General features: G+C 38.4%; 1 protein-coding gene across 3 annotated transcripts; it reads left to right on the top strand.

Moving 5' to 3' along the window:
* Nucleotides 1–436: 436 nt before the first annotated feature.
* LOC127647860 (synembryn-A-like) lies at nt 437–25,459 on the top strand. 3 transcript variants are annotated; one of them, XM_052132361.1, is made up of 15 exons: nt 437–531; nt 15,124–15,170; nt 15,275–15,372; nt 15,680–15,727; nt 16,346–16,363; nt 17,701–17,793; nt 17,919–18,577; nt 18,917–19,052; nt 20,135–20,323; nt 20,428–20,522; nt 20,619–20,769; nt 21,670–21,765; nt 22,771–22,915; nt 23,293–23,563; nt 24,571–25,459. In XM_052132361.1, the coding sequence occupies exons 3-15, from the start codon at nt 15,283–15,285 to the stop codon at nt 24,695–24,697; spliced, it is 2,118 nt and encodes a 705-aa protein (XP_051988321.1). In that variant the 5' UTR covers nt 437–531; nt 15,124–15,170; nt 15,275–15,282; the 3' UTR covers nt 24,698–25,459. The 3 variants fall into 3 exon arrangements, with proteins under 3 accessions (XP_051988321.1, XP_051988320.1, XP_051988322.1); XM_052132360.1 differs by lacking the exon at nt 437–531 and having other exon boundaries at nt 15,092–15,170; XM_052132362.1 differs by lacking the exon at nt 437–531 and having other exon boundaries at nt 15,104–15,170; nt 15,282–15,372.
* Nucleotides 25,460–25,575: the final 116 nt, after the last annotated feature.

Below are 25,575 nucleotides of genomic sequence, written 5' to 3' on the forward strand. Positions count from 1 at the left end.
CGAACATTTGTCCTATATCATAGCTACATGAATGACCTTTGCAGCAAGAAACTCCGCGTGAAAATCAGTTCGGTATTCAGTAAGTTGTGATTAATTAAATGCGCTGACAGTTCATTGCACCTGCCATACAGATTACACTGACTGGAGCGGGTGACCGGTCTAAGATGGCGGCGCCGCGGCTCATCCGCGCCAGTAGGCAGTAGCGGTCGATAGGGCGGATCTATATGATGTCTATGGGTAGGATCATACTTGTCAACTTCATCCTCAACCTCAGTGGATGCCCGTTCTCTCTCCCCCTCCCCCTCAGTTGGGTAAAATGGATCACAGAGAGAGAGAGAGAGAGAGAGACATAGAGAGAGAGAGAGAGAGAGAGAGAGAGAGTTGCGACAACTCCATTGACTCCAATGGAACGTTTTTTTTACAGCAATGGCGGCTCGTGGAGCCTCTCAATAGTTCCCGGAAGTATCAGCAAACACATGCCGCGCCGTAGAGATGCAGCAGAACAAACCGTTTGCGACGCACTTTTAAAAGGTGAGACGTTTAAAGAATAATATTATCTTATTCTGTATATTATCAGTACATCTAAATAAAAATAACTTGTCAATTAAAACCTTATAGTTGAGTATTACTCATTAAATTAGGAGATAAGGGATGTTATCGGATAACTAACAGATTAGGCAAGGATTGGAGCTGGATAAAGTTAGTAACAAACACCCTATTAATTGTAAAATCTGTTCTCTTGATTCAGTTTCATCCATCGTTTAAAAAAAAAAGTAATATCGTGATATATTATTACAATTTAAAATAACTGTTTTCTATTTTAATGTATTTTAAAGGGTAACTAAACCCTAAATCAACTTTTTTTAGTTAATGATCTGTAAGAATGGGGCTTTATTAGTACTGGTCATTGATTCAAGTAATTTTTTTGACATTTGTGTATAAAGTGTTTTAATTCTACAATATATGGTGTAAAAACGTCTGAGTGCTGCCCTCTTCAGGTTGAACGGTGGCTACTGCAGTTGAATTTTCCTATTGGCTGTTTGCGGTACTTCGTGACGTAAGCAGGTTCCAGCTCACCACGCCCTTGGTATGAGCTACCACGCCCATGGCAGTATAAAAACCATCTCGTTTCATCAAAACCACTGTAGCGAGTCAGGAGTTGGAATTGCGAGTATTGAAAACGATCAGGATAGAGTATTTTAGCATCTATTTAGCATACATTTATATAGTTATTTAGATTATTTAGTGTAGTCTAGGTAGTTAATTAGCATATTTGTTAGTGTAGTATTGTTAGAAGCATAGTTAGTTAGTAGCATATTATTGCGTCAGTTAGGATAGCTTCAAGTTAGCGTAGATTATCTGTATTTAGTACAGTGGTCCGGATGGTACGTAAGTGTAGTGTTGCTGGTTGCAACAGCACTGCTGGACTGTATAGCTTTCCAGCAGACTTGGAAATTAGGCTCAGTGGTTGCATGTCCTTGGCCTGGAAGACCGCTGAAGTTCCCGCCTAGAGCTGTAGGAGTGTGCAAACTGCATTTTACGCGGGATTGCTTCTCCAACGCAATGGAGGTGGAAATGGGCTTCTCCAAACAGCTCGCGCTGAAAAGCGCCGCAGTGCCAAACGCTGCTCCTCCTGCATGGACTCCACCACCTCAGCGGCGTCTTGAGGTGAGTGATCATATATATTTGATTTACAATTTTATGGTTAGGCTAAAGTTAATCCTCTGGGGTAGACAAACGCGCCGGCGCATTTGCTGGATTTTTTCACATAGCGACAAAATATGAATATGCCTACAGAGCGCGCGCTATTGACATCAACTCGATAAAACTCATCAGATTCATGTACATGTCGTCTTGCGACCGTGTGAGGAATAATAATAACATAATAGTAATACTCCTGGAGAAAATTACCACTCCAGTCACTCTCCATTTTAGAGTCTGACAGCAGCTGTCAATTAATCCGTCACTACGGGTCTCAGGTGCACGCCCCCCCGCTCAGCCCAGCCCTCGTTTCGTCCCCTCTATCCCCGCTGGTGTCTGCCCACTTTTCCAGCATTTTTCAAATATTGCTAGTGGGTGGAGTCAGACTTTGAGCAGGGGTTTAGTTACCCTTTAAAATGTAATTTACTCCTGTGATGCCAAGCTGAATTTTCAGCCTCATTACTTTTGAACGGCAGTTTATATACGAGTATGCTTAAGTTGTTTTAAAGCTGAATATATTGTGTATATGAATAAGTATTGTAAGAATTATACATTAGATATATAATATTTATAATACATAAATAATTATATTACTATATAGAATTGTAAGAATTGTAAACAATAAGCAAATTTTACATTTACGTAACTGCTGCTAATAGTTAATAGTTCATTGACCCATTGTGCGGTGCGAGCTGGAAATCACCTGTCACCAGCCTGTCTCTGTACTATCTGAAAAGTCATAAATATGACATTAGTTATCATGAGATTAGTGAAAAGAATGAACATGAGGTAACATAAAAAGTCAACAGAAACCCTAGCCTGAAATAAGTTGAGGCAAATAACGGTAGCTGAACACTAATCCTCAAATATTAGCTGATTTGATCTTTAAAAAACAACATCGCTGTAACAACATACTCATGCTACATACATATGTCGGTGTGTTACATAAATATATAAAATAAATGCATTTATTGACTACTAATTACCAGAAATCGCAGTTCTGTCACTCTACTCTAACAGTTTGGAATGACCGCAAAAGCACTTCCTGGAACTATCTGAAGTCTACGTGAATCACATGACGATCAAGCATTTAGAACTTCCATTGTCGCAACTCTCTCTCTATATGGCTCTCGGCCTATATAAAGGCATACATTCAGATGTCATGACCTGCACTTTATTTTTTTATATGTTGAGATTGAGATACTGACTATGAGTGATTATGAAATACTCTTTTATAAGTTTAGTAAGCACTATAGTTTGTCACAAAATTTGTAATGGCTGGAACTTAGATTGTTAAGATTAGATTAGAAGTTTATATTAAAAGTCATGCAACCTTAACTGTTTTCAATAATATTTTATACTATACAATGCCATGAGGCATGATATGCAAATTGAAGTAAAATGCAAACTTTATTTTTGCAAGACTTAAACAAAATAAGAAAAATTTGCTCCTCAGAACCTGCTTCATATTTTTTATGAAGATTTATATTTAATAGGCTATTTTATCTTTGAAATATAGACTAAACAGTACATTTAAAAATATATATAAATACTGTTCATAACCTTTCTGATCCACAATATCTCCTTCAAAAATATAAATAATGGTTTGCAACTAACAGTCTAAATTGAACGCGCATGGAGTTTGTTTTGTGGAATAGCACTCATTCGGGACAGTGTTCTAAAATTCTATCTTGATCTCTATAGTTCCACGTCTTCGTCTACTTATGAAGATATTAGAAACTTTGTGGAAACATTAGAACTTCCTAAACTAACAATTGAGCAAAACAAATTTCTTGATTCTGAGATAACCTTTGTGTAGCTTGGTGACGTAATTAAGGCCTTGCCTACTGGCAGGCCAGGCAGCTTTGCGAGTTTATATGGAATCATTAAAAAATGGAAAGCTTCCGCCAACCATGACAAAGGCCTGGATCAGTCTGATTCTTAAAAAGGACAAAGATCCAAGTGAGTGTAAGTGTTAACATCCAATTTCCCCAATCCAGCTAGATGTAAAAAGCTAACCGGTTAAGTAAAGTTATGACATCTCTTATACGTATAGATCAGGTGGGGTTTATTCTAGGACAAAGCTCTTCCTATAACATGAGGCATTTCAAAAATATCATGTGGTCAGTGGTGAATGATCAGACTTCGGTCGCTGCCATCTCGCTTGACGCCGAAAAGGCATTTGATATGGTAGAATGGGATTATCTTTTTAAGATTTTGGAAATATATGGGTTTGGGAATACTTTCATTGGATGGATTAAGTTACTTTATGGACACCCGGTAGTGGCGGTACAAACAAATTGATTAATTTCAGATTATTATACTCAAGATAGGGGCACACAGCAGGGTTGCCCTCTTTCCCCATTATTGTTCTGTCTTGCCCTGGAACCATTAGCAGCCACGATTAGGCATATTTTATTATATGTCTCCGACCCCACAATATCTATGCCTTGCCACCACAGAATTATGAATTCCTTTTCTAAGTTTAAGGGATACAGAGTCAATTGGCTTAAATCCGAAGCTTTGGCTCTGACAGCGTACTGCCCAGCTACAGCTTTTCAGCAGGATGTCTTCCAGTGGCCCAAACAGGGCATTATGTATTTGAGCTCTTTATTTCCATTAAATTTGTGTGATTTAGTTCATTTTGACACCTTAATAAAATGGTTTTCAAGCAATGTGGACAGATGGGCTTGATTACATTTATCTATGATTGGGAAGGTTAATGTTAATTCCAAAATTCATAATTCAACTACCTGCAACAATCTCTCTCTATATATGACCCCTTCTCTTATTTCAAGCAATTTGCTAGCATAGCATAGTCCTTAATTTGGAATGGTATGCGTCCCAGATTACATTTCAATAAATTACATAGGCCAGGAGGGCTAGGCCTACCCAGGATTATTATGCATTCGGTCTCAGACATTGTGCTCACTGATCACTTCCACCAGAGAGAGACCCTTCCTGGTTTGTTATTGAACAGGAACATCTTGCCCCTATTACGCCATTGCAAAGACTATTAATCAAACTAATCTGAGAAGTTAAGTTACACCCCATTATCTCAAATTTGCTCTCGGTATGGACAAACGTGTCCAGTGTGTTTAATTCAGACATTTATTTAAATGTTGCTTCGATCATTTTTGCTGAACCCAAAATTATGTATTAATAAGTCCCCTTTCTGCTGGACAGAGTGGATTGTGAAGGAGGTTAATATGCTCAGTGACCTATATGAGAGTGGATTGTTGAGATCCTTTGAAAATTTGGTTCAACGTTTTGAGATCCCAGATCTAGTTCTTTAGGTATTTACAGCTGAGCCACCTGCTCTGTACTATTTTTGGTTGTAGCATACACCCCCAGTAATTATTATTACTTTTGTGTGTGCGCGCATGTGTGTGTACTTATGTGTGACCATGGGGATGTTCGTTAGGGGTTGGAGTGGGGGCTGGTAATTGGGGAGGGGGACGGGTAGTCGAGGGAGTTAAATGTTAATTCAATGTATTATTTTTGTAGCCTTTCACAATGCACTTTTCAAAGCAGCTTTACAGAAAATCATGCACAAACAGAAAATAAAACTGTAATATCTATAATGTCTTAGTCATCATTGTGTAGTTTGATAAAATAAAATTGTGAATTGTGATTAAAAATATGTAATTAAATAATAATTGTATTTATAACCCCAGTGAGCAAGCCGAAAGCGACTGTGGCAAGGAACACAAAACTTCATAAGATGTTGGTTAATGGAGAAAAATAACCTTGGGAGAAACCAGACTCACTGTGGGAGCCAGTTCCCCTCTGACTAATATCATGAATATAATGTAAATATTACTTATGTATAGTGCAAGTCATGGTTTAAAATGATTAAACTAAGTGTTAAGGATCAGTGTTTAAACAAAGATTTTGTAACTGTAAAATTAATGACTAATGTCTTTGAAGTCCATCCTGGATTTACTGCAGAAGTTCACATAGATGCAATTGTCTTTGTTAATTGGCTGATGAAGGCTTTTGTTGGCAATTAATTGATAGTCTGTGTTCCTTTATAAGTGTCATCACCATCATTAGACCGAGGTGATGCAGGCAGAGATCAGTTAGGTTCATCACAGTTCAACCTGACCAGTAATTTCGGTGAGGTCTATCCTAAGTCCAAGGTTCAGACAATGGCATATGAAGTATCCCATGTCTTATGGTTGGAGTTGGCATCAGTTCATCCTCTGAAGTCCATCGAAATAGACTGAAGTGAGGTTTGGCTGGCACCGGCTGCATTTAGTCATCATCATTCAGCGACATGTAGCAGTGGAGTCCAACACGAAGCAGGAATGGTGCTGGATCCAGCCGGTTCTGGTAACCTCAGGATAGGAGTCCTGAGGTTGAGACAGGGAAACAAATAAAATAATATTAGAATAGATGCCATTCAATTTATTGCAGAGTTATAAATCATGATCAATGTTTCTGGTTTCTGGTTCCAGCAGACCTAACTAAAGCAGCCTAATTGTGAGTTGAGGGATAAATTAGGTGTTTGCCTGGCTAAATAGATTAATCTTTAGTCTAGACTTAAACTGAGGTGTGTCTGCATCTCGAACAGTGTTAGGGAGACTATTCCATAGAAAGGGATATACCTCCTTTTGTGGATTTTAATATTCTAGGAACTATTAGCAGGCCAGAGTTTTGTGATCGTAATGAATGTGATTGAATATAGCGTGGTAGAAGGTCACTTAAGTACTACGGAGCTAGACCATTCAAAGCTTTGTATGTAGTTAACAGTATTTAGGTAGCCAATGTAACAATGATAAAAGGGGGCTAATATGATCATATTTCTTGGTTCTCGTCAGCACTCTGGCTGCTGCATTTTGAATCAATTGAAGTGTATTTATTGATCTTGCTTGACATCCTCCCAGTAATGCATTACAATAATCTTAATTAATCTTAAGGTAATGAACGCATTCATTCGTTTTTCAGCATCAGCAACAGAGAGCATGTGCCATAATTTTGCATTATTTCTTAGGTGGAAGAATGCTGTTTTACAAACATTGGTATTTGATTTTCAAAGGACAGATTGGTATCAAATATAACAACTAAGTTATTTGCTGTAGAAGATGACGTAACAATGCATCCATCGAGTGTCCAATTATATTTTAGCGGCTTATTTTCAGAGGTTTTTGGTCCAATAATTATTACCTCTGTTTTGTCGGAATTGAGTAGGCGGAAATCCTGACTGAAATTGTTCATATATACTATTTCTCTGTAGAATTTAACATAGTTGAAAGGACACTACATTTTCTAGTATTTTCGACATAAATGGTAGATTTCAAATTTGTCTATAATTAGTCAGTTCACCAGGATCAAGTTGTGGCTTCTTAATAAGCGGTTTGATAACTGCCATTTTAAAGTTTCTTGGGATATGTCCTAAGGATATCGAGGAGTTAATATAATTAAGAAGAGGTTCTGAGATTACAGGGAATGCCTCTTTTAAGAGCTTAATTGGTATTGGATATAAAAGTTTGTGGCGTTTTATGTTTCGATAAGTTTTGTTAGCTCTTCATGACCTATGACAGCGAAGGATTGAAGTTTCACGTGAGAAAAATTAAGAGAAAATGATTTCTGAGGTGCTATGACAGATGATTGCATAATTACAATTTTATTTCTGATTAGTTCAACGTTATCTGTAAAGAAATTCATGAAGTCATTACTCTTGTGCTGCGACAGAATATCTGGTTCAGTTGAGGCTTTATTCCTAACCAATTTAGCCACAGTATTGAATAAACACCTAGGATTGTTGTGGTTATTTTCTATGAGTTTAATCAAATATGCTGACCTGGCTGCTTTTAGTGACTGTCTGTAGCATCAGACACTATCCTTTCATGCACCATGAAATACTTCTAATTTTGTATTCTTCGACATGCGCTCCATTTTCCGAGCTGCTCTCTTGAGAGCATGAGTGTGATCATTGTACTATGGTGCAGGGCTTTTTTCTTTCATTTTCTTTCATCGAAGTTGTGCGACACTATCAAGAGTGCTAGAGAAGACTGTATTTATATTTTCTATATTTTCAAGTTCTTCTGGGCGTTGGGGTTTACTGAGTGTATGAGATAGATCTGGAAAATTATTAGTGAAGCTATACATTTTTTTTTTTTTTCAAAGAATAGTTCTACCTGAACAATAGTGTGGTGTAGATTAAGTAACATTAGCTGATTGCAGCATACAAGAGATGAGGTAATGATCCGAGGTGTCATCGCTCTGCAGCAGAATTTCTATATTATCAACATTAAATCCATATTACAGAATTAAATCTAGCGTATAATTATGGCATTGAGTTGGTCCTGTTACATTTTGTCTGACTCCAAGAGAATTGAGAATATTGATAAATGTTAATCCCAATGTGTCATTTTCATTATCTGTGTGAATGTTAAAGCCACCAACAATTAAAACTCAATCTACAGCAGGGGTTCTCAACCTTTCGCAAGCTGGGCCCCCCCAAAGCTGGTAAATTGCAGTTGGGGCCCCAGTGCCCCCCGCCCCGCTCCATGCTTTATTGTTGTTGTTATTATTATTATTATTATTATTATAATTGGCAGTAGCACCAGCTTCTAATGTGAGCTTGCAGGCATTATTATTATTATTATGAGTAGTAGTAGGCCTATCATTATTACTAGGCTATTGCTATATAATTATATGAGGTTACATGCTTTATTGTTGTTATTATTATTATTATCATCATCATCAGTAGGCCTATTATCATTACTAGGCTATTGCTATAATTTGGAATTGGCACCAGACCTCTGATATTAATTTATGCTTTATTATTGTTAATATTACTAGGCCTAATAGAAGGCATCATCTGCATTTTTTACAGAAGCTTGCTGGTAGGTGATGTTAATGTGAGACCTGAGCCTGCTTTGCCTTGCAAAGATCCTCAATTCTTGGCTCAATGTTTGATAAACATAGCCTCAAATCATCCTCGATTTGTGCACGATTGCTGTATTTCGTTTTGAGTGCAGTCATTTTTGAGAATCCTGCCTCACACAAATATGTCGACGCGAAAGGAAGGAGAATCTTCAAGGCGACGTCACAGAGTTCAGGGTATTCCTGCATCAATGCTGCCCAGAATGATGAAAGAGGGCAGGAGCTAAAGAGTTCCTTCAGTCTACTGTCACTCTTCAGCTCAATAAGCTGTTCCTGCATATCAATTGATAGCTCGTTTGCTGTGCACACAAACAGGTCTCGAACCCACGCAAAAGAGCGATAATCTTCTTTAAAGTACGTCGCAAATTGTTTTCTCATTGCTGACAGGTGCTCAGACGCTGATTGAAATAGGGAGGAGAAATCTTGTGACGTGCCTGCATCAGTGATAAAGTCTGCAAGGCTGGGGAACATGTCACAGTTCCCTCGACTGATGCGGCCATGCCAGAGGTCTAGTTTTTGTGTGAAGGCGTGCACTTTGTCTGCAAGGAGCAAAATATGAGTTTCGCGGCCTTGCAAAGACAGGTTGAGGCCATTCAAGCGGTCAAATATATCGACCAAATAGGACAGAGACGCAAGCCACAGTGTCATCCAGATGCTTCGCCAGATCTGATTTGATTTCTGTCAAAAACCACTTCACCTCCTCTCGCAGCTCATACAACCGCTGTAACACCCGCCCCTGGAGAGCCAGCGAACTTCAGTGTGCAGAAGCAGCTGTTTGTGCCCTGACCCCATCTCCTGGCAGAGGACCCCAAACAAGCGAGAGTTTAGCGGCCGTGATTTGATGATATTTATTATTTTCACGGATTGGTTCAGCACGGAGTCAAAGAGAACCGGCATTTTTTTTAGCAGCTAGTGCTTCGCGATGGACCATGCAATGTGTCCATTTCACAAGTGGAGCTACTTGCTGAACGTGAGCAGCTAGGACACGCTCACGCCCCGTCATTGCCTGCGCACCATCCGTGCATAGGCCAACGCATCGGTCCCAAGCCAAACCATTTTCACGGATAAAAATATCAAGGACATTGAAAATGGCTTCTCCTGTAGTGTGCGACTGAAGAGGCCGGCAAAACAGGACATCCTCCTCAATCGCCTTGTCCCGCAGATACCTGACATAGGTGAGGAGCTGTGCCTACCCAGCAATATCAGTGGATTCGTCCAGCTGCAGCGCGTAGTAAGGACTCTTTTTTACGAACTCTATCAGTTGCTCTCTGATATCATTGGACATGTCTACAATTCTCCTAGCGACTATGTCATTGGACAGTGGTACTGCATCGAGTTTGGCTGCTGCACTATCGCCTATCATTATTCTGCACATGTCTTGTGCTGCCGGCAAAATGAGAGTCTCGGCGATTGTATGCGGTTTACCCAGTTTACCGATCCTTTTGGCTACTACATACGATGCCTCCAAACACTGTTTAGACACAGTGCTGTGCACTGAAAGGGTTGCCTGTTGCTGATGGAGGCCATCAAGCTTTCTTTTAAAATATTCAGCTGGTTTATTTTTAATGCCAGCATGCTTTGTTTCGAGGTGCCTTTTTAATTTGCAGGGCTTCATACTGTCGTTTGCCAGCACCTCGGCACACACGACACACTGAGGTCTCAGATCAGCTTTGACTGTAAACCCAAATTGCAGGTATGCTTCATCGTACCTTCGAAGCTTTTTTGCAGCTGGTGGTGCGTCGGTTGGCTTGTTGGTCCTCACAAGAAATTTCTCCATTTTGATGTGTTTTCAATAAAGTTTAGGCAAAATCTAACTGTGTGTGTGGTGTATGTTGAGAGACGTATCAGGGGCTAATCAGTTGGGACTTTCTTTAATTAAACAAACAAAATAATTATTTTGCAGACAATTCAGATTTTATTTTAATACTTAACGATTGTAGTCCTCGTGTGTGTGTGTGTGTGTGTGTGTGTGTGTGTGTGTGTGTGTGTGTGTGTGTGTGTGTGTGTGTGTGTGTGTGTCTTAGTCGTGTGGGTAGTTTTAGCTACTGGGCTGAGATTTGATCTAATCTTAAAAAAGAATGTTTGTGGGTTTAGTCTTTAAAAAGACTGTTGGGGTTTTGTAGTAAAGGCCTATGTAAATCGAGATTGATAAGACTAGCAAGAGCTGGCACAAGCGAACTTGGCAAGAGACTAGACTAGAGTGAATGGAAAGCTATGTCGTGAGTCAATTTAAATGCAGTGATTTATTTTTGTGTGAGAGTGAGTGAACATTTACATTTATACCCCGCTCTGTAAGCCAGGGCGGGAACGGCGGCGGCCATACGCATGCGCTATTCATTTGCAGCCTGGACGCGGAGGGGTGTGTGTCTCCTCTCTGCTCTGACTGCTGCGCGAGGCTACTGAGAGACTGACCGCCTGTGAGTGCTTTTGGACGGGAGAGGGGCTCACGGCAGCACCCGCTGTTCGTTGAGCACAGTAGGCCTAACTGCAGAGTGATTCGTGCTTTCGAGTCTCCAAACACCACAAAAGTCTCCAAAAACACCAGTAAAAGTCGCTGGATTTGTCGCTTTTGACAAAAAAAAAAGCCGCCAGGAGGATGATTTGTTTGTGTTATAATCAGTGCTTGAAGTGGGGGGAAAAGGTGGCGGCACTCTCTTTGCATTGGCAAATCATGACATTTTTACAGTGAAAAACAAAACTTGGAGATATTGCTGTTACAACAATGTATTGTTATTTATTTAGCATAGCGCATCTCACAGCAATACTCAATCGTGTTTTGAATGATTCAGTGTTGTGAACGAATCGGTTGAGTCAAAGATTCAATGACCCATTCACAAACATCTGTCTCATTCTTGATGAATCGGCCGTTTGAACGAATCGTTTGAATGAACGACTCGCTTAATGAAACCGCTTATGCTTTTTTAAATCAGTCCAAACACATTTTCATTTTTATTCAGGAGTTATGTATATACAAAACTATAACTTTTTATGACAGTAGTTTAGTGATAAAAAAAATGTGCCCCCAAAAGCTTACTCGCGCCCCCCCGGGAGAGTGTCCGCGCCCCCCACCGGTTGAGAACCACTGATCTACAGTAACTACAAGATCTGATTAAAAATTTGCAATTTCACCAAGGAAATCAGAATAAGGCCCGGGTGATCTATACACTGTAGCAAGGGAAAATATATATATATATATTTTTTTATTTATATCTGACTGTCACATTAAGCATTATTAGTTCAAAAGACTTGCATGTATATCCTGTCATCTGAGTAAAACTAAAAACTTCACTGTAAATTGTAGCAACACCTACTTCTCAACCCTTCAGATGGGGCTCATGTTTATAACAATAACCTGGGGGAGTAGATTCATTTAAACAAATATATTCATCCGGTTTAAGCGAGGTTTCAGTCAAACAGAGTGCATCCAAACTATGATCTGTAATAATTTAATTTACAATTAGTGCTTTGGTAGAAAGAGATCTAATGTTTAGTAGCCCTACCTTCATATGATGTTTATCTTCCTTTTTTTTCAAGTTTGACCTTAATACATTTTTTCTAAATGATTTTTTGAGGGTTTTGTGTTTGGTAGTTCAGGGAACAGACACAATCTCTGAGATATCTAGGAGATACTGTCTCTATTTGTTGTAGTTTATGTGACCTGTGTGATGTCTCAAGGCAGCTAGCAGATGTTCGGATTAACCAGTTTGTCTGCTTCCTGACCTGAGCCCCAGTTAGTGAAATACTATCATTATTAAGACTATGAGCCAAATTATTAGAGAGGAGAGCGGCACCTACCCTGGAGGGATGGAGTCCATCTCTCTTTAGCAGGTCAGGTCTACCCCAAAAACTCTTCCAGTTGTCTATTAATCCTATTTTATTTTTCAGACATCCAGCCATTCAGTGACACTAATCTAATATAAACCTCGTCACCACGACAAGCAGGGAGGGGCCAGAGTGTTTGACATAGTTTTTGCATATTCACACACCTCTTTAACATTATCTCTAGTGATTTCCGACTGGCGAAGCTGGACATGAATAACAATTTTAGAAAATCTACATTTAGCATTAGCCAGCTATGGTAAATTTGATCTAATGTCAGACGCTCTGGCAAATGCTGTAAAATGCATGCAGTTTAATCGAGATAAGAGAATAATGGGGGGAAACCTGATGCACGCTGAAAAATGGCAGATGTTAAGGATTAAAGGCTGAAAGCAGATATATAAGCGATGCTAAAAAAAAGCTAGCAGACTACAAACACAGAATCGAGCTAGGCGCCAGTAGCAACAGGTCAAATATACACAGACAAAACAGAAGAAAAGCAGAAAACCACGAAACACGCAGTAAAATTACAAAGGATAAAATGACGAACATTTGAGAATAAGAATAAGCAATGCAAAGCAGGTTAGGAGGCTACCTTTGTCAACTATTTGAATCAATAAAAAACTGTTAATAGGAAAAAAAGCCTCTTAACTATGTATGGAAAATGTAGTTCATTGTTTTTTTTCTTAGTAATTCAAGCATTATCAGAAATTTCATTAGATTATACTGTAATTGCTGGCTGTCAGATTCAGTTACAGTTTGATTTATTTATTTAGAACAATTCTATAAATTTTCTGTGTATGTGTGTTTTACTAAATTGTTTTCATTATAGCTGCAAAGCTACAAATCCATCCTGTCTGAATTTACTGCCAGTAGGATTAACCACTGGACCAGCTTCCCAGCTCTGTTAGATCTGTCACTTTGTTGAATTTCATTATTTACTATAAAGAAATAAAAGAAATTGAAAGTATATTATTGACACATTTCAGCCTATGATGCTTCAATGTTGCAAATAAAATAATTCCACTTGCGATTTACTGCTCTGGCAAGTGTAATCACCAGTTCCCATTCAAACCAATGTCCCACGTTAACATGGGAAACCAGAACTTACCCTATGAAACCATTACAGTCGGTCTTAAACTGTCAAATTCATTAGAACAGACATCAATGAAACAAAGCAGGTCTTGAAACAAATGAAGCAAAATGTTTTTTCTTTGCTCCTTGGCCATTCAGATTGAAGTAATCTGCTGAAAAGGCAAGTAGTGACATGCACACATCCCCAGTCCACACGGTGGCATTCATTGGCTAGACATCAACCAATAAAAATACTTAATTGACCCCTCCCCCTCCGAACACTGGTCTTGCTCTCTCGCATTAGGATTTACAAGTGCACAAGTGCAGTGACAGATTCGAGATGTTGTAACTGCTGATTTGTGGTTGTACTGCGAAAATGAAATAAAGTACAAAAGTTAATGTGTAATACAAGTTTGTGTCTGTAGTTGTATTTATGTGAAAGTCATTTTACACATTTGTGACTACTTGTCTGCAATTGTGAATTCAAAGCTACTCCCGATTTACAATTTCTCCCAATAAACTCACAATTTTCCACATCCACACTTTGCTTATGAGAATGTATTAGACCTCCAGGTAGCTGCGTTGCCATCTGTCTCGTAAAATATGGGATTGTACTATTTTTTTATATGAATTGATGCTTCCCCCATCTAATCAATAGCCTACAGGATGTGATTTGTCATGTAAGATGGCGGCACAGCGAAGTCGTTCTTGATCATTAATGTAACATTGGTACAAATTGGACATTTTTCATACGGTGAGTAAGGGGTCGTCTGAAAAATCCACAGGTAATGAACATTCTCTCATCATTTACTCACCTTCATGCCATCCCAGATGTGAATGACTTTCTTTCTTCTGCTGAACACTAATGAAGATTTTTAGAAGAATATCTCTGCTCTGAAGCTCCATACAATGCAAGTGAATGGGTACCCAAAGGATTCTCCAAAAAGCATTTAAATGTAACCCATTAGACTCCAGTGGTTTAATCCATATCTTCAGAAGAGATATGATAGGTGTGGGTGAGAAACAGATCAATATTTAAGTAATTCTTTTAGCTATGAATCTCCACCTTTCACTAGCCTCGACCGGTAGGTGGTAAAATGCACAAAGAATGCAAATTGCCTAAAAATAAAAGATAGTGAAAGTGGGGATTTATAGTATAAAAAAAACACTTCTAAAAAGGTTCTGGTCACCATTTACTTGCATTAAATAGTCCTACAGAACTGAATATCCTTCTAAAAATCTTAATTTGTGTTTTGCATATGAAATAAAGTCATAAACATCTGGGTTGGCATGAGGGTGAGTAATTTATGAGAGAATTTACATTTTTGGGTGAAATATTCCTTTAACATTATTAATCAAGAGAGAAGACTGATCCTCAAAGAAAACTGATACTCTAGGTTAAATTTCAACTGAACTCTAATGAGAAAAACTTGCCAATAAAATATTGCAAACATGTTTCCATGGAGAGTAACAGTTTTGTCTGAGTATAAGGTACCTGAGCTATGTTATGTATGAGTGAGAGAGGATGGGTGGGATTAGTTTAGGAAACTCAAAGCTAAATCGGAAGCCTATCAGATTACATAGACAGACCCATGAGTACAGGTACAAACACACATTAAAACGTGTCATTTACAGATTCACATATCACTCATCAAAGGCTGTGATCTGAGAAACCACACAGGGTAAGCAAAATATAAAATGTATGTAAAAAATATTTAATCAGAACATATTCAAAGGACAGTTAATTATCTTTACATATTGCTTGTTTTGGGTGATTATTATTAAGAATACAGAATGCCTGTTGACGTGGAGAAGATTATTCAATATATCAAGCATGGGGATCAGGACAATGTTCAAATATATCTGGATGATTACAACACTGAGGTAAATAATTATTTTAAAATCAAAATGCTAATAATTTGATTAAATGAAGTAGGATATATTACTCGTTAATTCTGTCCTTTAAATGGACATTGAATTGCTGTACTAGGCAGAAAAACTGAGTTAGAATCTTCTACAACACTGAAATTAGCCATTTCCATGACAACAGAAGTGGGGTAAACCTGAAGGGTGTTTATCTTTACTTATCTAGTTGTTTTACCATGTCTGTGGTGCAGTGAAGTTTTCATGTTACTAGCTTTTGTAATGCCTTAAAACTTTCTACATTTAATGATTATTTTATCATTCACAGAACTCACAAAGTTTCTTTTTTGATGTGGAAGAAAGAGAGAGAAGAAAGGTGAATTCCAAAGTCTAAAAGTGTGTGTGTGTGTGTTTGTGTGTGTTGTGTGTGTCCAGGTATTCTCTACTTTGTGGGAACCAAATGTCAAGGATAGTAAAACCTGAAATTATTGACATTGTGGTGACAATCAGTCGGTCCCCATGAGGAAAACAGCTTATAAATCATACAAAATTATGTTTTTTGAAAATGTAAAAATGCAGAACGTTTTCTGTGAGGGTTAGGTTAAGGGGTAGGGTTAGGGTATAGGATATAAAGTCTGTACAGTATAAAAACCATTATGTCTATTGAGGATCCTCATAAAACATGAAATCACAAAGCGTGCGTGTGTGTGCGTGCATGTTTGTTTGTGTGTGTGTGTTTATCCTTCTGTCCTCAATCTGAGGGCACACATGGCTAAGATTAACACAGTTATTAATGTAATTCTCACTCATCCACCTTCACTTATCTTTATCCAACACTTGCTACCCCACTTATTCTGTCAAGCAGTTTCTCTCACTCTCAGTGCTCAGTGTATTGATGCATATAATGTTCACAAGCATGCTGCTAATCATGTTTTTTTTTTTTGTACCTTTGCCAATTTCTTCTCATTATTATACACTGATGAACTGAAAACAGCAACAAGAGCTGGAAGAGGTAAATCTTTAAATCACATATAACAAATTAAGAGAACCTGAGTGAGACAGACAGAGAGAGAGAAACATACACAGTAATTGGAATGGGGAGACTATTAAAAACAGAGCATTGCAAGGAGAAAAATCTACTTCATTTTAGGATGATTCCTAAAATTCATTTTAGTTAATCAGTTCGGATGATTGTATGATTCTTCAAAATGATACTCAGGGACAGAATAAATAAACAATTATAACTGTCAAGAATAGAAAGGACCAGAACCCAATGCAGAGTTAAAATATATTAATTTATTAAAAAAGGGAGTGAAATCAACAGGTTAACAAGACAGGGCAGGTGTGACTATTAAGACATGCAGCGATAAATAAACAAAACAAAGCAACATGCTCTCAAAAGACAGCAAAACACCCGAATGGCATGAACGCACATTGCCAAGTCCCCAAGGCAATATATGCCCATGCCAACCGACAAACAAGGCGAGAGAGTGCGTAGCAACGCCAAACAAAGCAATGCCACACATTCTCATACTAAACAAAACCTGAGCGTACATTGCGAGGCAAACGTCACGCGATGCACATAACGGGAAACAAAAACAAAACAAGACACATTTCGAGAGTTTGGCCACACACAAACCCGAAAACTCTGAAGTGACCGAACCTCAGCACAACGTGAAGGCAGCTCGCAACCCATGTGCACAGCACAAAGTGAGCACAATGCGCATCCGTGACCACGAGAGGACATAGATTATTGACATGAGTGCATGCCACCAAGATGACAAGCGCAATGTACTAATGCCAATACAGGACAAGACATGGAACATGAGTGTCTGGGTCCCAACACCAAAATCGAAACCAAACAAGATAGAAGGGTCAGGATCCAGACACCATGCTCCAGATATGAAACAAGACCGACCGAAAACACAAGACAGACATGGGACGATAATGCCACGGTCCTGTCAGACAAAAACTCAGACTGACAGAATGACAGGGCCGTGACAAAAAATTAAACACAATACAATTATTGATTGAATTAATTATAAGCTGTTCTGCTGTAATTTTCATATCAAGCACAACTTTTTTTCAGTTATTGATAGAGTGTCCAAGAATTTTACAGAGCCAAGGTGGCAACCCTAGCAGGGTCACTCTTAAAATATGTCAGGTTTCATAGGGAGTAAAGACAGGCACTTTGAAATTAGTGAAAAGACGCAATGATAGAATTCTATTAGCTTAAAGTGCATCTCCTCACACATATGTAGCAGACAGTACTGAAGCTGCACCCCTCCTCAGAGTCACAGATCTTCAATCACACTAGTGTAACACACGTCTCTTCTTCCCATCTCTCAGTTCCGCAGGAATAAAGTGAGAGAGTATATTCCAGACTCTGACTCAGATTTTGACTCTGATAATAATGAGGATTCAGACCTCGTCCTGCGAAGGGTGAGCCAAACATGACTTCTTTCATGTTATAAAGCACATCCTTTTTTAATCTGGCAATCCTTTCAATCATAAACAATCCAAAGCCTGTACCGCTTTCCTCTCTTATTCCACTCTGTTTCTTCCAGAGGCTTGCTGCAGCTCTGATCTGGTTTATTCGTATGCGCCTGCAGCCAGGTGTTCTGAGGGTGTGTCTGCGAACGCTGCGAATTATTTCACGTGATCGAAAGGCCTTGGCACCCTTAATCACAGACTCTGCCATTCTAACTCTTGCTCGACTTGGGGGTATCTCTGCCCTGCCTGCCTGTTATGAGGAAGATGAGATGGATGCTCAGTGGAGCTCCTCCCACAGTGAGATTGGTCCTGAGGAACAAACACGGAATGAAACCGAGACAGGACCAGATACTAATGGCAGCCATCCCCAATACTCAACAGATACACAGGCTGATTCAGCCCATGATTTTGCAGCCTGTGTTGACTCTTTGGTCAGTGATGGAGGATTGCAATTCTCAAGGCTTCCCATAGGCCCTGTGAAAACCACACTTAACTATAATACTGTGAGGGAAGATGCAACTAAAGCACAGTCTGAGCACCATGAAGAAAACGCAAGGAGGGATGGGGTCTATGGATTGTTGACAAGAGGAAAGAGGGATTCCAGAGAAGAGAAGTATGAAGAGGGGGAGGAAGGGCAGGATGATGGGGATGTGTGGAGAAAAGAGGCTTTGAAGGCCTTGTGCAATGCCATCTACAACAGCCCTAGAGCACAAGAGAGAGCCAGCACCCTGAGGTGAGTTAAGACGTAACATTCAAATCATTTACAATTACAGTGTCGTATAATATTCCCCATATCCTATCTCTGTCTTTTTGAGCTGTGTATAGAAGATAACACCATGGCAGCTCGCAAGATTCTCAAATACTGTTACAAAGATTAGGTTTAGGGTTAGATTTAATGTTATGATTAGGTTCAGGGATAGGTGTGGGTGTAGGGTTTCTGGGGGACTCCAAATAAATACAATAAACGCAGTGTGTGAACGTCAAGTCTCTTGCGAGACTTTTGTCAATCAAGGGTTTACCTTCTAGACACAATGTCTTTTTCTCATTCTCTCTGCTTCTTTTTCTTCCCCAGGTTGCTCCGAGGTCTGTCAGAGAGACTTAAGGAGGGTATTAGTTCCACATCCCCTCCAAGTGATCAGTTTTATGAACTGCGGCTTCTCTTTCTGTTAACTGCTCTAAGGCCTGAGCTTAGGGTACAGCTCCAGCAGGTGACATCCAGAAAGCGAAAGGATTTTATATTTATTTATGTTTTGGCATTTTTTGTGCTGATTTTGTGGGAACATTTCTGCTGAATGGATTTAAATATGATAAAATGGGTTAATCAGAGGATAATCAAAATAAACAAAATACCTAATAAACAAACACACGAGGTTCAAAGTGATTGAAGCGTTGAACTTTGTGAACGATGGACAGTCCAATTCTGTAGTTGGCTAGAGATTATTTTAGAATGTTGACATGTCCTGTGTTGTGGTGTGACATGTTTTACTCCATTTAAAATTGTTTACACAGCATTTTTCTAATTATTTTAGAATTATTATGCATGCTGCTTTTATGACCTTGTATTTATTGAGCGAATATGTGGAACAATTAAACTTTTACATTTTAATTTGTTATACCACAGGACCAAGGCAAATTGGATTATAATGGTGAACAAATGGTAACCAGTAACATGATAAAAGATATAGAATTTACCTCTTGTAAATAATGGATAATGTACAGTTTGTCAGTTGTTATTGCATAATAACCCCAGAAAGGGTGATCAGGTCTTGTATCAACCTAAAGGGGTATATTTTGTGATAACAACCAGCTTACTGTACATTATCCTCCTTATTACATAACTACTAAATCAGTAAGTGAACATAAAATATTGATTTGCGTTGAAATTATATAATTATGTGAGAAGAAATAAATCTCTGAACTGAAATCCACCTCCGGTTTGCGTTGGTGTTCTGTTGGTGTTTATTTTGCAATTAATGAACATCTGACTGCTCATTATGCATCTTATTAGAAGACTACTTGCCATATAATTGAATACTTACCAAATAAATGCACATGAAACATTGATTTGAGTTGAAATTATTTTATTAGCTTGCTTGTAAAGATCAGGATCAGTGATCCGAGAAGTTCCGCCTGCTCGCAAAAAACGGATGAACGGTCTGATACGTGAATGTGCGGTTGTTACTGAGCAATATCAGTACCAGTGCTTTGGTGTGCCCATAAAGAAAACTGTACAACACTGCCTTTCTTATTTCTGTATCATACTGAATCTCTGTTACGTTCTCCCTGTTAGGAGCGTGGTGTGTCAATGTTGACTGCAGCTCTGGAACAGTGTTTAAAGGTGCGCTGGGGAGAAGCAAATGAGGTATTGACTGACCTGACAGCACCGCCTGTGTGTAAGGAGGTATCTCGGCAGGCCCTTGAGATTTTGAAGACCCTTTTCAACATTACCTATACAGTCCACAGACAGGAAGTAGACGAGGTGAACACTTTTTTTCCCCCAGTAGCTATCTCTCTGCCCTTTCCAGTAGAATCTTTTGAGGAATCTCCCCTTATCTTTAACATTTAGTTCTTCTCCTGCCACAGGAGGCTGCAGCTTTGTATCGTCACCTAGCTGCAGTCTTGCGTCACTGCCTACTAGTGCCCTGTGAGGGAGAGGACAGAAAAGAGGAGCTGCAAGGGTGAGAGTGGAAATCAGGCCAGTGTGATAAAATCCTGAAAGAGGTCTCAACCTATTGGTTTTTAACTCTGTGCTCTTTTGTGCTAAATGTCCACAGACACACCGTGAATGTACTCTCAGCTCTCCCTCTGCAATGTCTGGATGTTCTGCTTGCTGTTCGGCTGTCTGAGGGTTCAAAGGAGTCAGAGGGAGTCAATATGGATTGTGTCCATAATTTGCTGCTCTTCATGGAGAAGAGACTGGACAGAGTGAGATAGAGAGAGATTAATGTGGGGAGAGTGAGAGTGGAGGGAAAGACAAAGGAATGGTGCAGTGTTAGACAAATAGGCTGTAAGGAATTTGCAATGTTAAAGTTAAAGGTGCAGTCAGTAACTTTTTTTGGTTGTGTTATCTTTGACTTATGCTGCCATGCCAGTCTTATTCAATATCAATAGTTTTCAATTACAGATTCCATTGAAGACATTTAGCATTCACAATCAGCCATGATTACTTTAATCCATGAGTTAAACTGCCTAATAACAAACCAGGCAGTATTCAGCTGGTCATGTGATCCTAACATGGCTACCCCCATGAGGGGACCCTCTCCATGTAGAATAAAACAGCTTTTATAATGTTACTGAAGTTACTGGAGTCCTCATCTCATGTGTGAGTGCTCGTGATTTTATAAACATGTTTTAAAATGACAATTTACTTCTGTAGGAGTAATACTTTTTTAATGAGGAAATAATAACTAAGTCCAACATTAAAGGAAATTTCACCCAAAAATGAATTATCATTATCACTATTAACTGAAGCCATGCTGAAGCGGTTGTCACTATGAAATAATATGGCAAGAGCTGCATAAAGATTCTTTGAAATGTCCCCTTTTGTGTTCCAAAGAAAATATAACAGCATACGTGTTTGGAATGTTGTTAAGGTGAATAAATAATTACATAATTGTATTTTTGGTTGAACTTTTCCTTTAATATATGAAGTTCACAGTCTCCTTTCAAAGGTTATCTTCTTATGAGACGGAGTTCATGAAGACTTGAGACAATAGAGTCAATATATTGTGAATTTATACAGTTTATTTTATCATTAACCATACTGTATCGAAATATCATCATGAATGACCTCAGATGATTCAGATTTTTGTGTGCATTGTACAGGAGCATAAGCTGAAGGAAAAGTTGACTCCAGTTTTGAACTTGTTGACCGAAAGCTGTAGGGCACACAGGGAAACAAGGCACTATCTCAGACAGCAGGTAAATTTCATGCTCAAATATTGCTTTTGGAGCACTATATAAACACAAATTCATTAAAGGGATAGTTCTCCCAAAAATGAAAATTCTCAAATTATTTACTCAACCTCATGATAGCCCAGGTGTTTATGAATTTCTTTCTTTACCAGAACACATTTGAAGAAAATTTGAAAAATGCAAGTGGATGATGATTCGACATTTAAAGCTCCACAAATTACAGACAGTCATTAACATCATCCATACAAGTTCAGCTGTTAAATTACTGTCTTCTATAGCAATATGATCACTTTTGGTGCCAAAAAGATCAATATGTAAGCACTTTCTTAACTCTAAATCATTGCTTCCAGTCAGCAGCGGTAAGCGTGTGTGACGTAATTGCATGAGACACATGAGAACTGACACAATGTGTCACAGCTGGATGAGTAGCGCTGTTTACAAATGAGTTGGAGGAGCGCTGTACAGAAGCTTGGTCGGTTTTGGTTTAGATCTGTTTCTTTACTCTCAGTGGTGCATCTGTGTGCTCATCCTGGATGTCTCAACTGTGAGGAGAACGTGAGATTATGTCCGTAATGCAAATACATAACACGAGAGAGACAGTGTGATCTCCACCCTCTCATTAAACTTAACCTCATGTTGGATTATAGTTAAAAAGTACTTAAATATTGATATTTTTCACACCAAAAGTGATCAAATCGCTCTGTATCGATGCTGTATCAATGATGTTTATGCTGACTATCTGTGATTTTTGCGCTTCAAAAGAGAAATCTCCATACACTTGAATGTTAGGACCTACTGAGCTAAGATATTTTCTAATTTTCTTCAAATGTGTTCTGGTGAAGAAATAAAGTCATGTACACCTGGGATATCATGAGGGTGAGTAAATAATGAGAGAATTTTCTTTTTTGAGTGAACTATACTTTTAAGAATCACACATAATATATTTTCTTTTTACATTTCCAAAATGTTGTCCATGAATCAGGTACCTGATTCTGTACTATTTTTGATCAGATTCTTCCTCCACTGCGGGATGTTGAACTGAGGCCTGAACAGGGGAACACATTGAGGAGCAGACTAGTCCGACTCATGACCCACGTTGACACTGATATTAAACAATGTGCGGCTGAGCTTCTCTTTGTCCTCTGCAAAGAAAATGGTACACAAACATATCTGATTCTGAAGTATATGATTTTTTCCCTCTAACAAAAAGTACTATATGTACCACAGTACTGAAAGATCACCATATTCATTATCATGAACCTAAAAGAATACTTTGGTACCACCTTGGTAATGTCTAGGGGGGAAAAATCACAGTAGTACCACAGTACTTTGTGGTACTTTTTTATTATTAGTGTTTAAGTGTAATAATTTTTTTAAGTACCTGCCAATACTTGTGCATGTAAATTACGGGCTTCTTGTATGATATTCACTGTATAACTTAATGACATATTTATGTGACATTTTTGTGACATTTAAATGAATGCTATGTCCTATTGTCCTATGTCCATGATATTAATTAACTGTCTCACTCAGTGAGCAGGTTTGTGAAGTACACTGGTTATGGTAATGCAGCAGGGCTGCTGGCTGCACGGGGTCTACTGAATGGCCGTGGACCTTCTCCTCAGCCGCAGTACTCCAGTGATTCTGACTCAGACACAGAAGAGTACAGACAGGCCAAGGACAGGATTAACCCTGTGACGGGACGAGTGGAGGAGGAACAGCCTGATCCCATGGAAGGGATGACTGAGGAAGAGAAAGAGGCAGAGGCACTCAGTCTCATAAATATGTTCAACAAGCTGTCACGGTATGTGTGAGTGTATGTGTCAGAGAGACTGAGAAGGAAAGAAAGAAACATTGAAATAATTAGATACAAATATTGAAAGAGAGAAACTTTTACGATTCCTTTAACAAAACTGAAACATTTTTAAACATTCCCTTTAGACCCTGGAACTCATTTTATTCTAAATATATGTACAGTAGGGTTCAAAATTTTCACTTGTGAAAATGCTTCTATTTTGCACCCCCCATTACAAATTGAAACATTTTTTATGTATACATTCAATTAAAAAATGTACATGAATTTCAAAATTTTCCTTCAACCTGATGATGTTATCCTAGCATGATTTGAAACATGTTCCAGAGAGCATCTTGTGTGCTTCAATAGATGAAAGGCAATCAGACCTTTTGTGTAAAGGAGTTTACATTGTCAGTGTCACAAATTTGCTCATTTTATTAGCGGCATAAAATAGTACAGAATTCTATATTCTTCTTATTTATTACATAAGAAAGTTTCTTTATTTAAACATTTTCAAATTCCAAAATCTTTCTGTTTATGCCTAGGTTTAAATTTGATTCTTTGAATTTTGATTCATTGGAATTCCAGATTTTGACTTTTGAACCCAGTGTCAGGAAGTATCAGGCTCTAGTCCAGTTGAAGACTGTTCTGACATCCCAAAAGCTTATGTTTTATTTTATGTTTCTGGAATTGAATCTGCCTTATGTCTGAAAATGTTACTCCGTTTTAGTCTGTCAGAACCTTTCAACCTATGACAAAGGTGTTAATGTACTCCTATGTAAACATTTCTTCCTTTTAATTACCATTTAACTCCTCGATAATATTATGATACCAATTATATACAGTACTTTCTGAGTATATTGGTAGTAAAAGACCTTTTCAAGAACTTCAAAAGGTCACTTGCTAAAAAAAAAAAAATGTGTGTTATGAATAATAAATCTCCTGGTGACATATGACACCCTTAAAATTATCTGCTTCTAGCTCATCATTTGTATTCTCCCATTACACCCTCTCAGGTCCAAGATCATTCAGCCAGTGGGAGTGACCACAGATGGCAAACTGGCGCCGCTTTGTGGCCAGATGAGGCCCAGCGCTGTTGAGGAGGAAGAAGAGGAGGGAGATGACAGTGAGACAGAGCAGTAATGAAGGCCGCAGGAGGAACTGATGTTGAGTTGATTAATGAGAGAGAGGTGGAAAGTCATGAGAATTTACACTAATGTCTGATATAGCAGAAAACGATTCATTATTAATAATATAATAATAGTGTACGAATAATATACTGTATACTGTATATATTTAATAAATTAGAATAAGTGCACAAGCTATTTATTTCAGTAAATGAGTTGTTGAAAACATGGGTTAACAAATAAAACAAAAGAGAAACAAAAAAAAACATCATCATAAAACATGCAGAAAGGGGCTATGAAGCCTGAAAAAAAGCGAGAAAGGGGGAAAGTAACATTTTTATTTATAATGTGCACAAAATATAGCTGAGAATGCAATTCCTTCCAAATCAAGTTTGTGAATGACATTGAATATCACATATGAGTTAGAAGCAGTCAAATAGGAAGATACTAAAGAAAAAGAGACAAAGAGAGACAGTCATCACACCAAAGACAGACAGATTCTCCTGGAATATGCTGCTGGTGTTGCCATGGTTATGTTACCATGGTAACAACAGGAAACGCAGTTCTACAGATTTTTTTTTTCTCTAGCAGGAGTGGAATGTTTACTTTGAAGAGAACTGCTGAGGCTGGAATCTAATGCTGTATATATGCTGACATTCTGCAATGAGAATGCTAAATAAAAATAATGTCATTCTTCAAATCCTCAGAGAGATGTTTTCACTTCCACAATGCTTATTCAGCATGTATGTGACTAATTACAATAGTTAGAGGTAGCAGGTTGTTTAGCTATACTGCTCGTTTTCAAATGAGCAGTATAGCTAATATTATGTTCAAATAAACTCTAATTTATATCCCTGCTAATGACTCAATTCTAGCTTTTATATAATGTAAAAA

This window comes from Xyrauchen texanus, chromosome 8 (genome assembly GCF_025860055.1).
Source record: "Xyrauchen texanus isolate HMW12.3.18 chromosome 8, RBS_HiC_50CHRs, whole genome shotgun sequence".
Classification (NCBI taxonomy): Eukaryota; Metazoa; Chordata; class Actinopteri; order Cypriniformes; family Catostomidae; genus Xyrauchen; species Xyrauchen texanus.

Excerpts from the sequence above, each read along its gene's own strand:
- LOC127647860 (XM_052132361.1), top strand. The coding sequence starts at position 15,283 with ATGCCTGTTGACGTGGAGAAGATTATTCAATATATCAAGCATGGGGAT. Across the intron at positions 15,373-15,679 it reads TGGATGATTACAACACTGAG|AACTCACAAAGTTTCTTTTT; the intron begins GTAAATAATTAT and ends TATCATTCACAG. Across the intron at positions 20,324-20,427 it reads ACAGACAGGAAGTAGACGAG|GAGGCTGCAGCTTTGTATCG; the intron begins GTGAACACTTTT and ends CTCCTGCCACAG.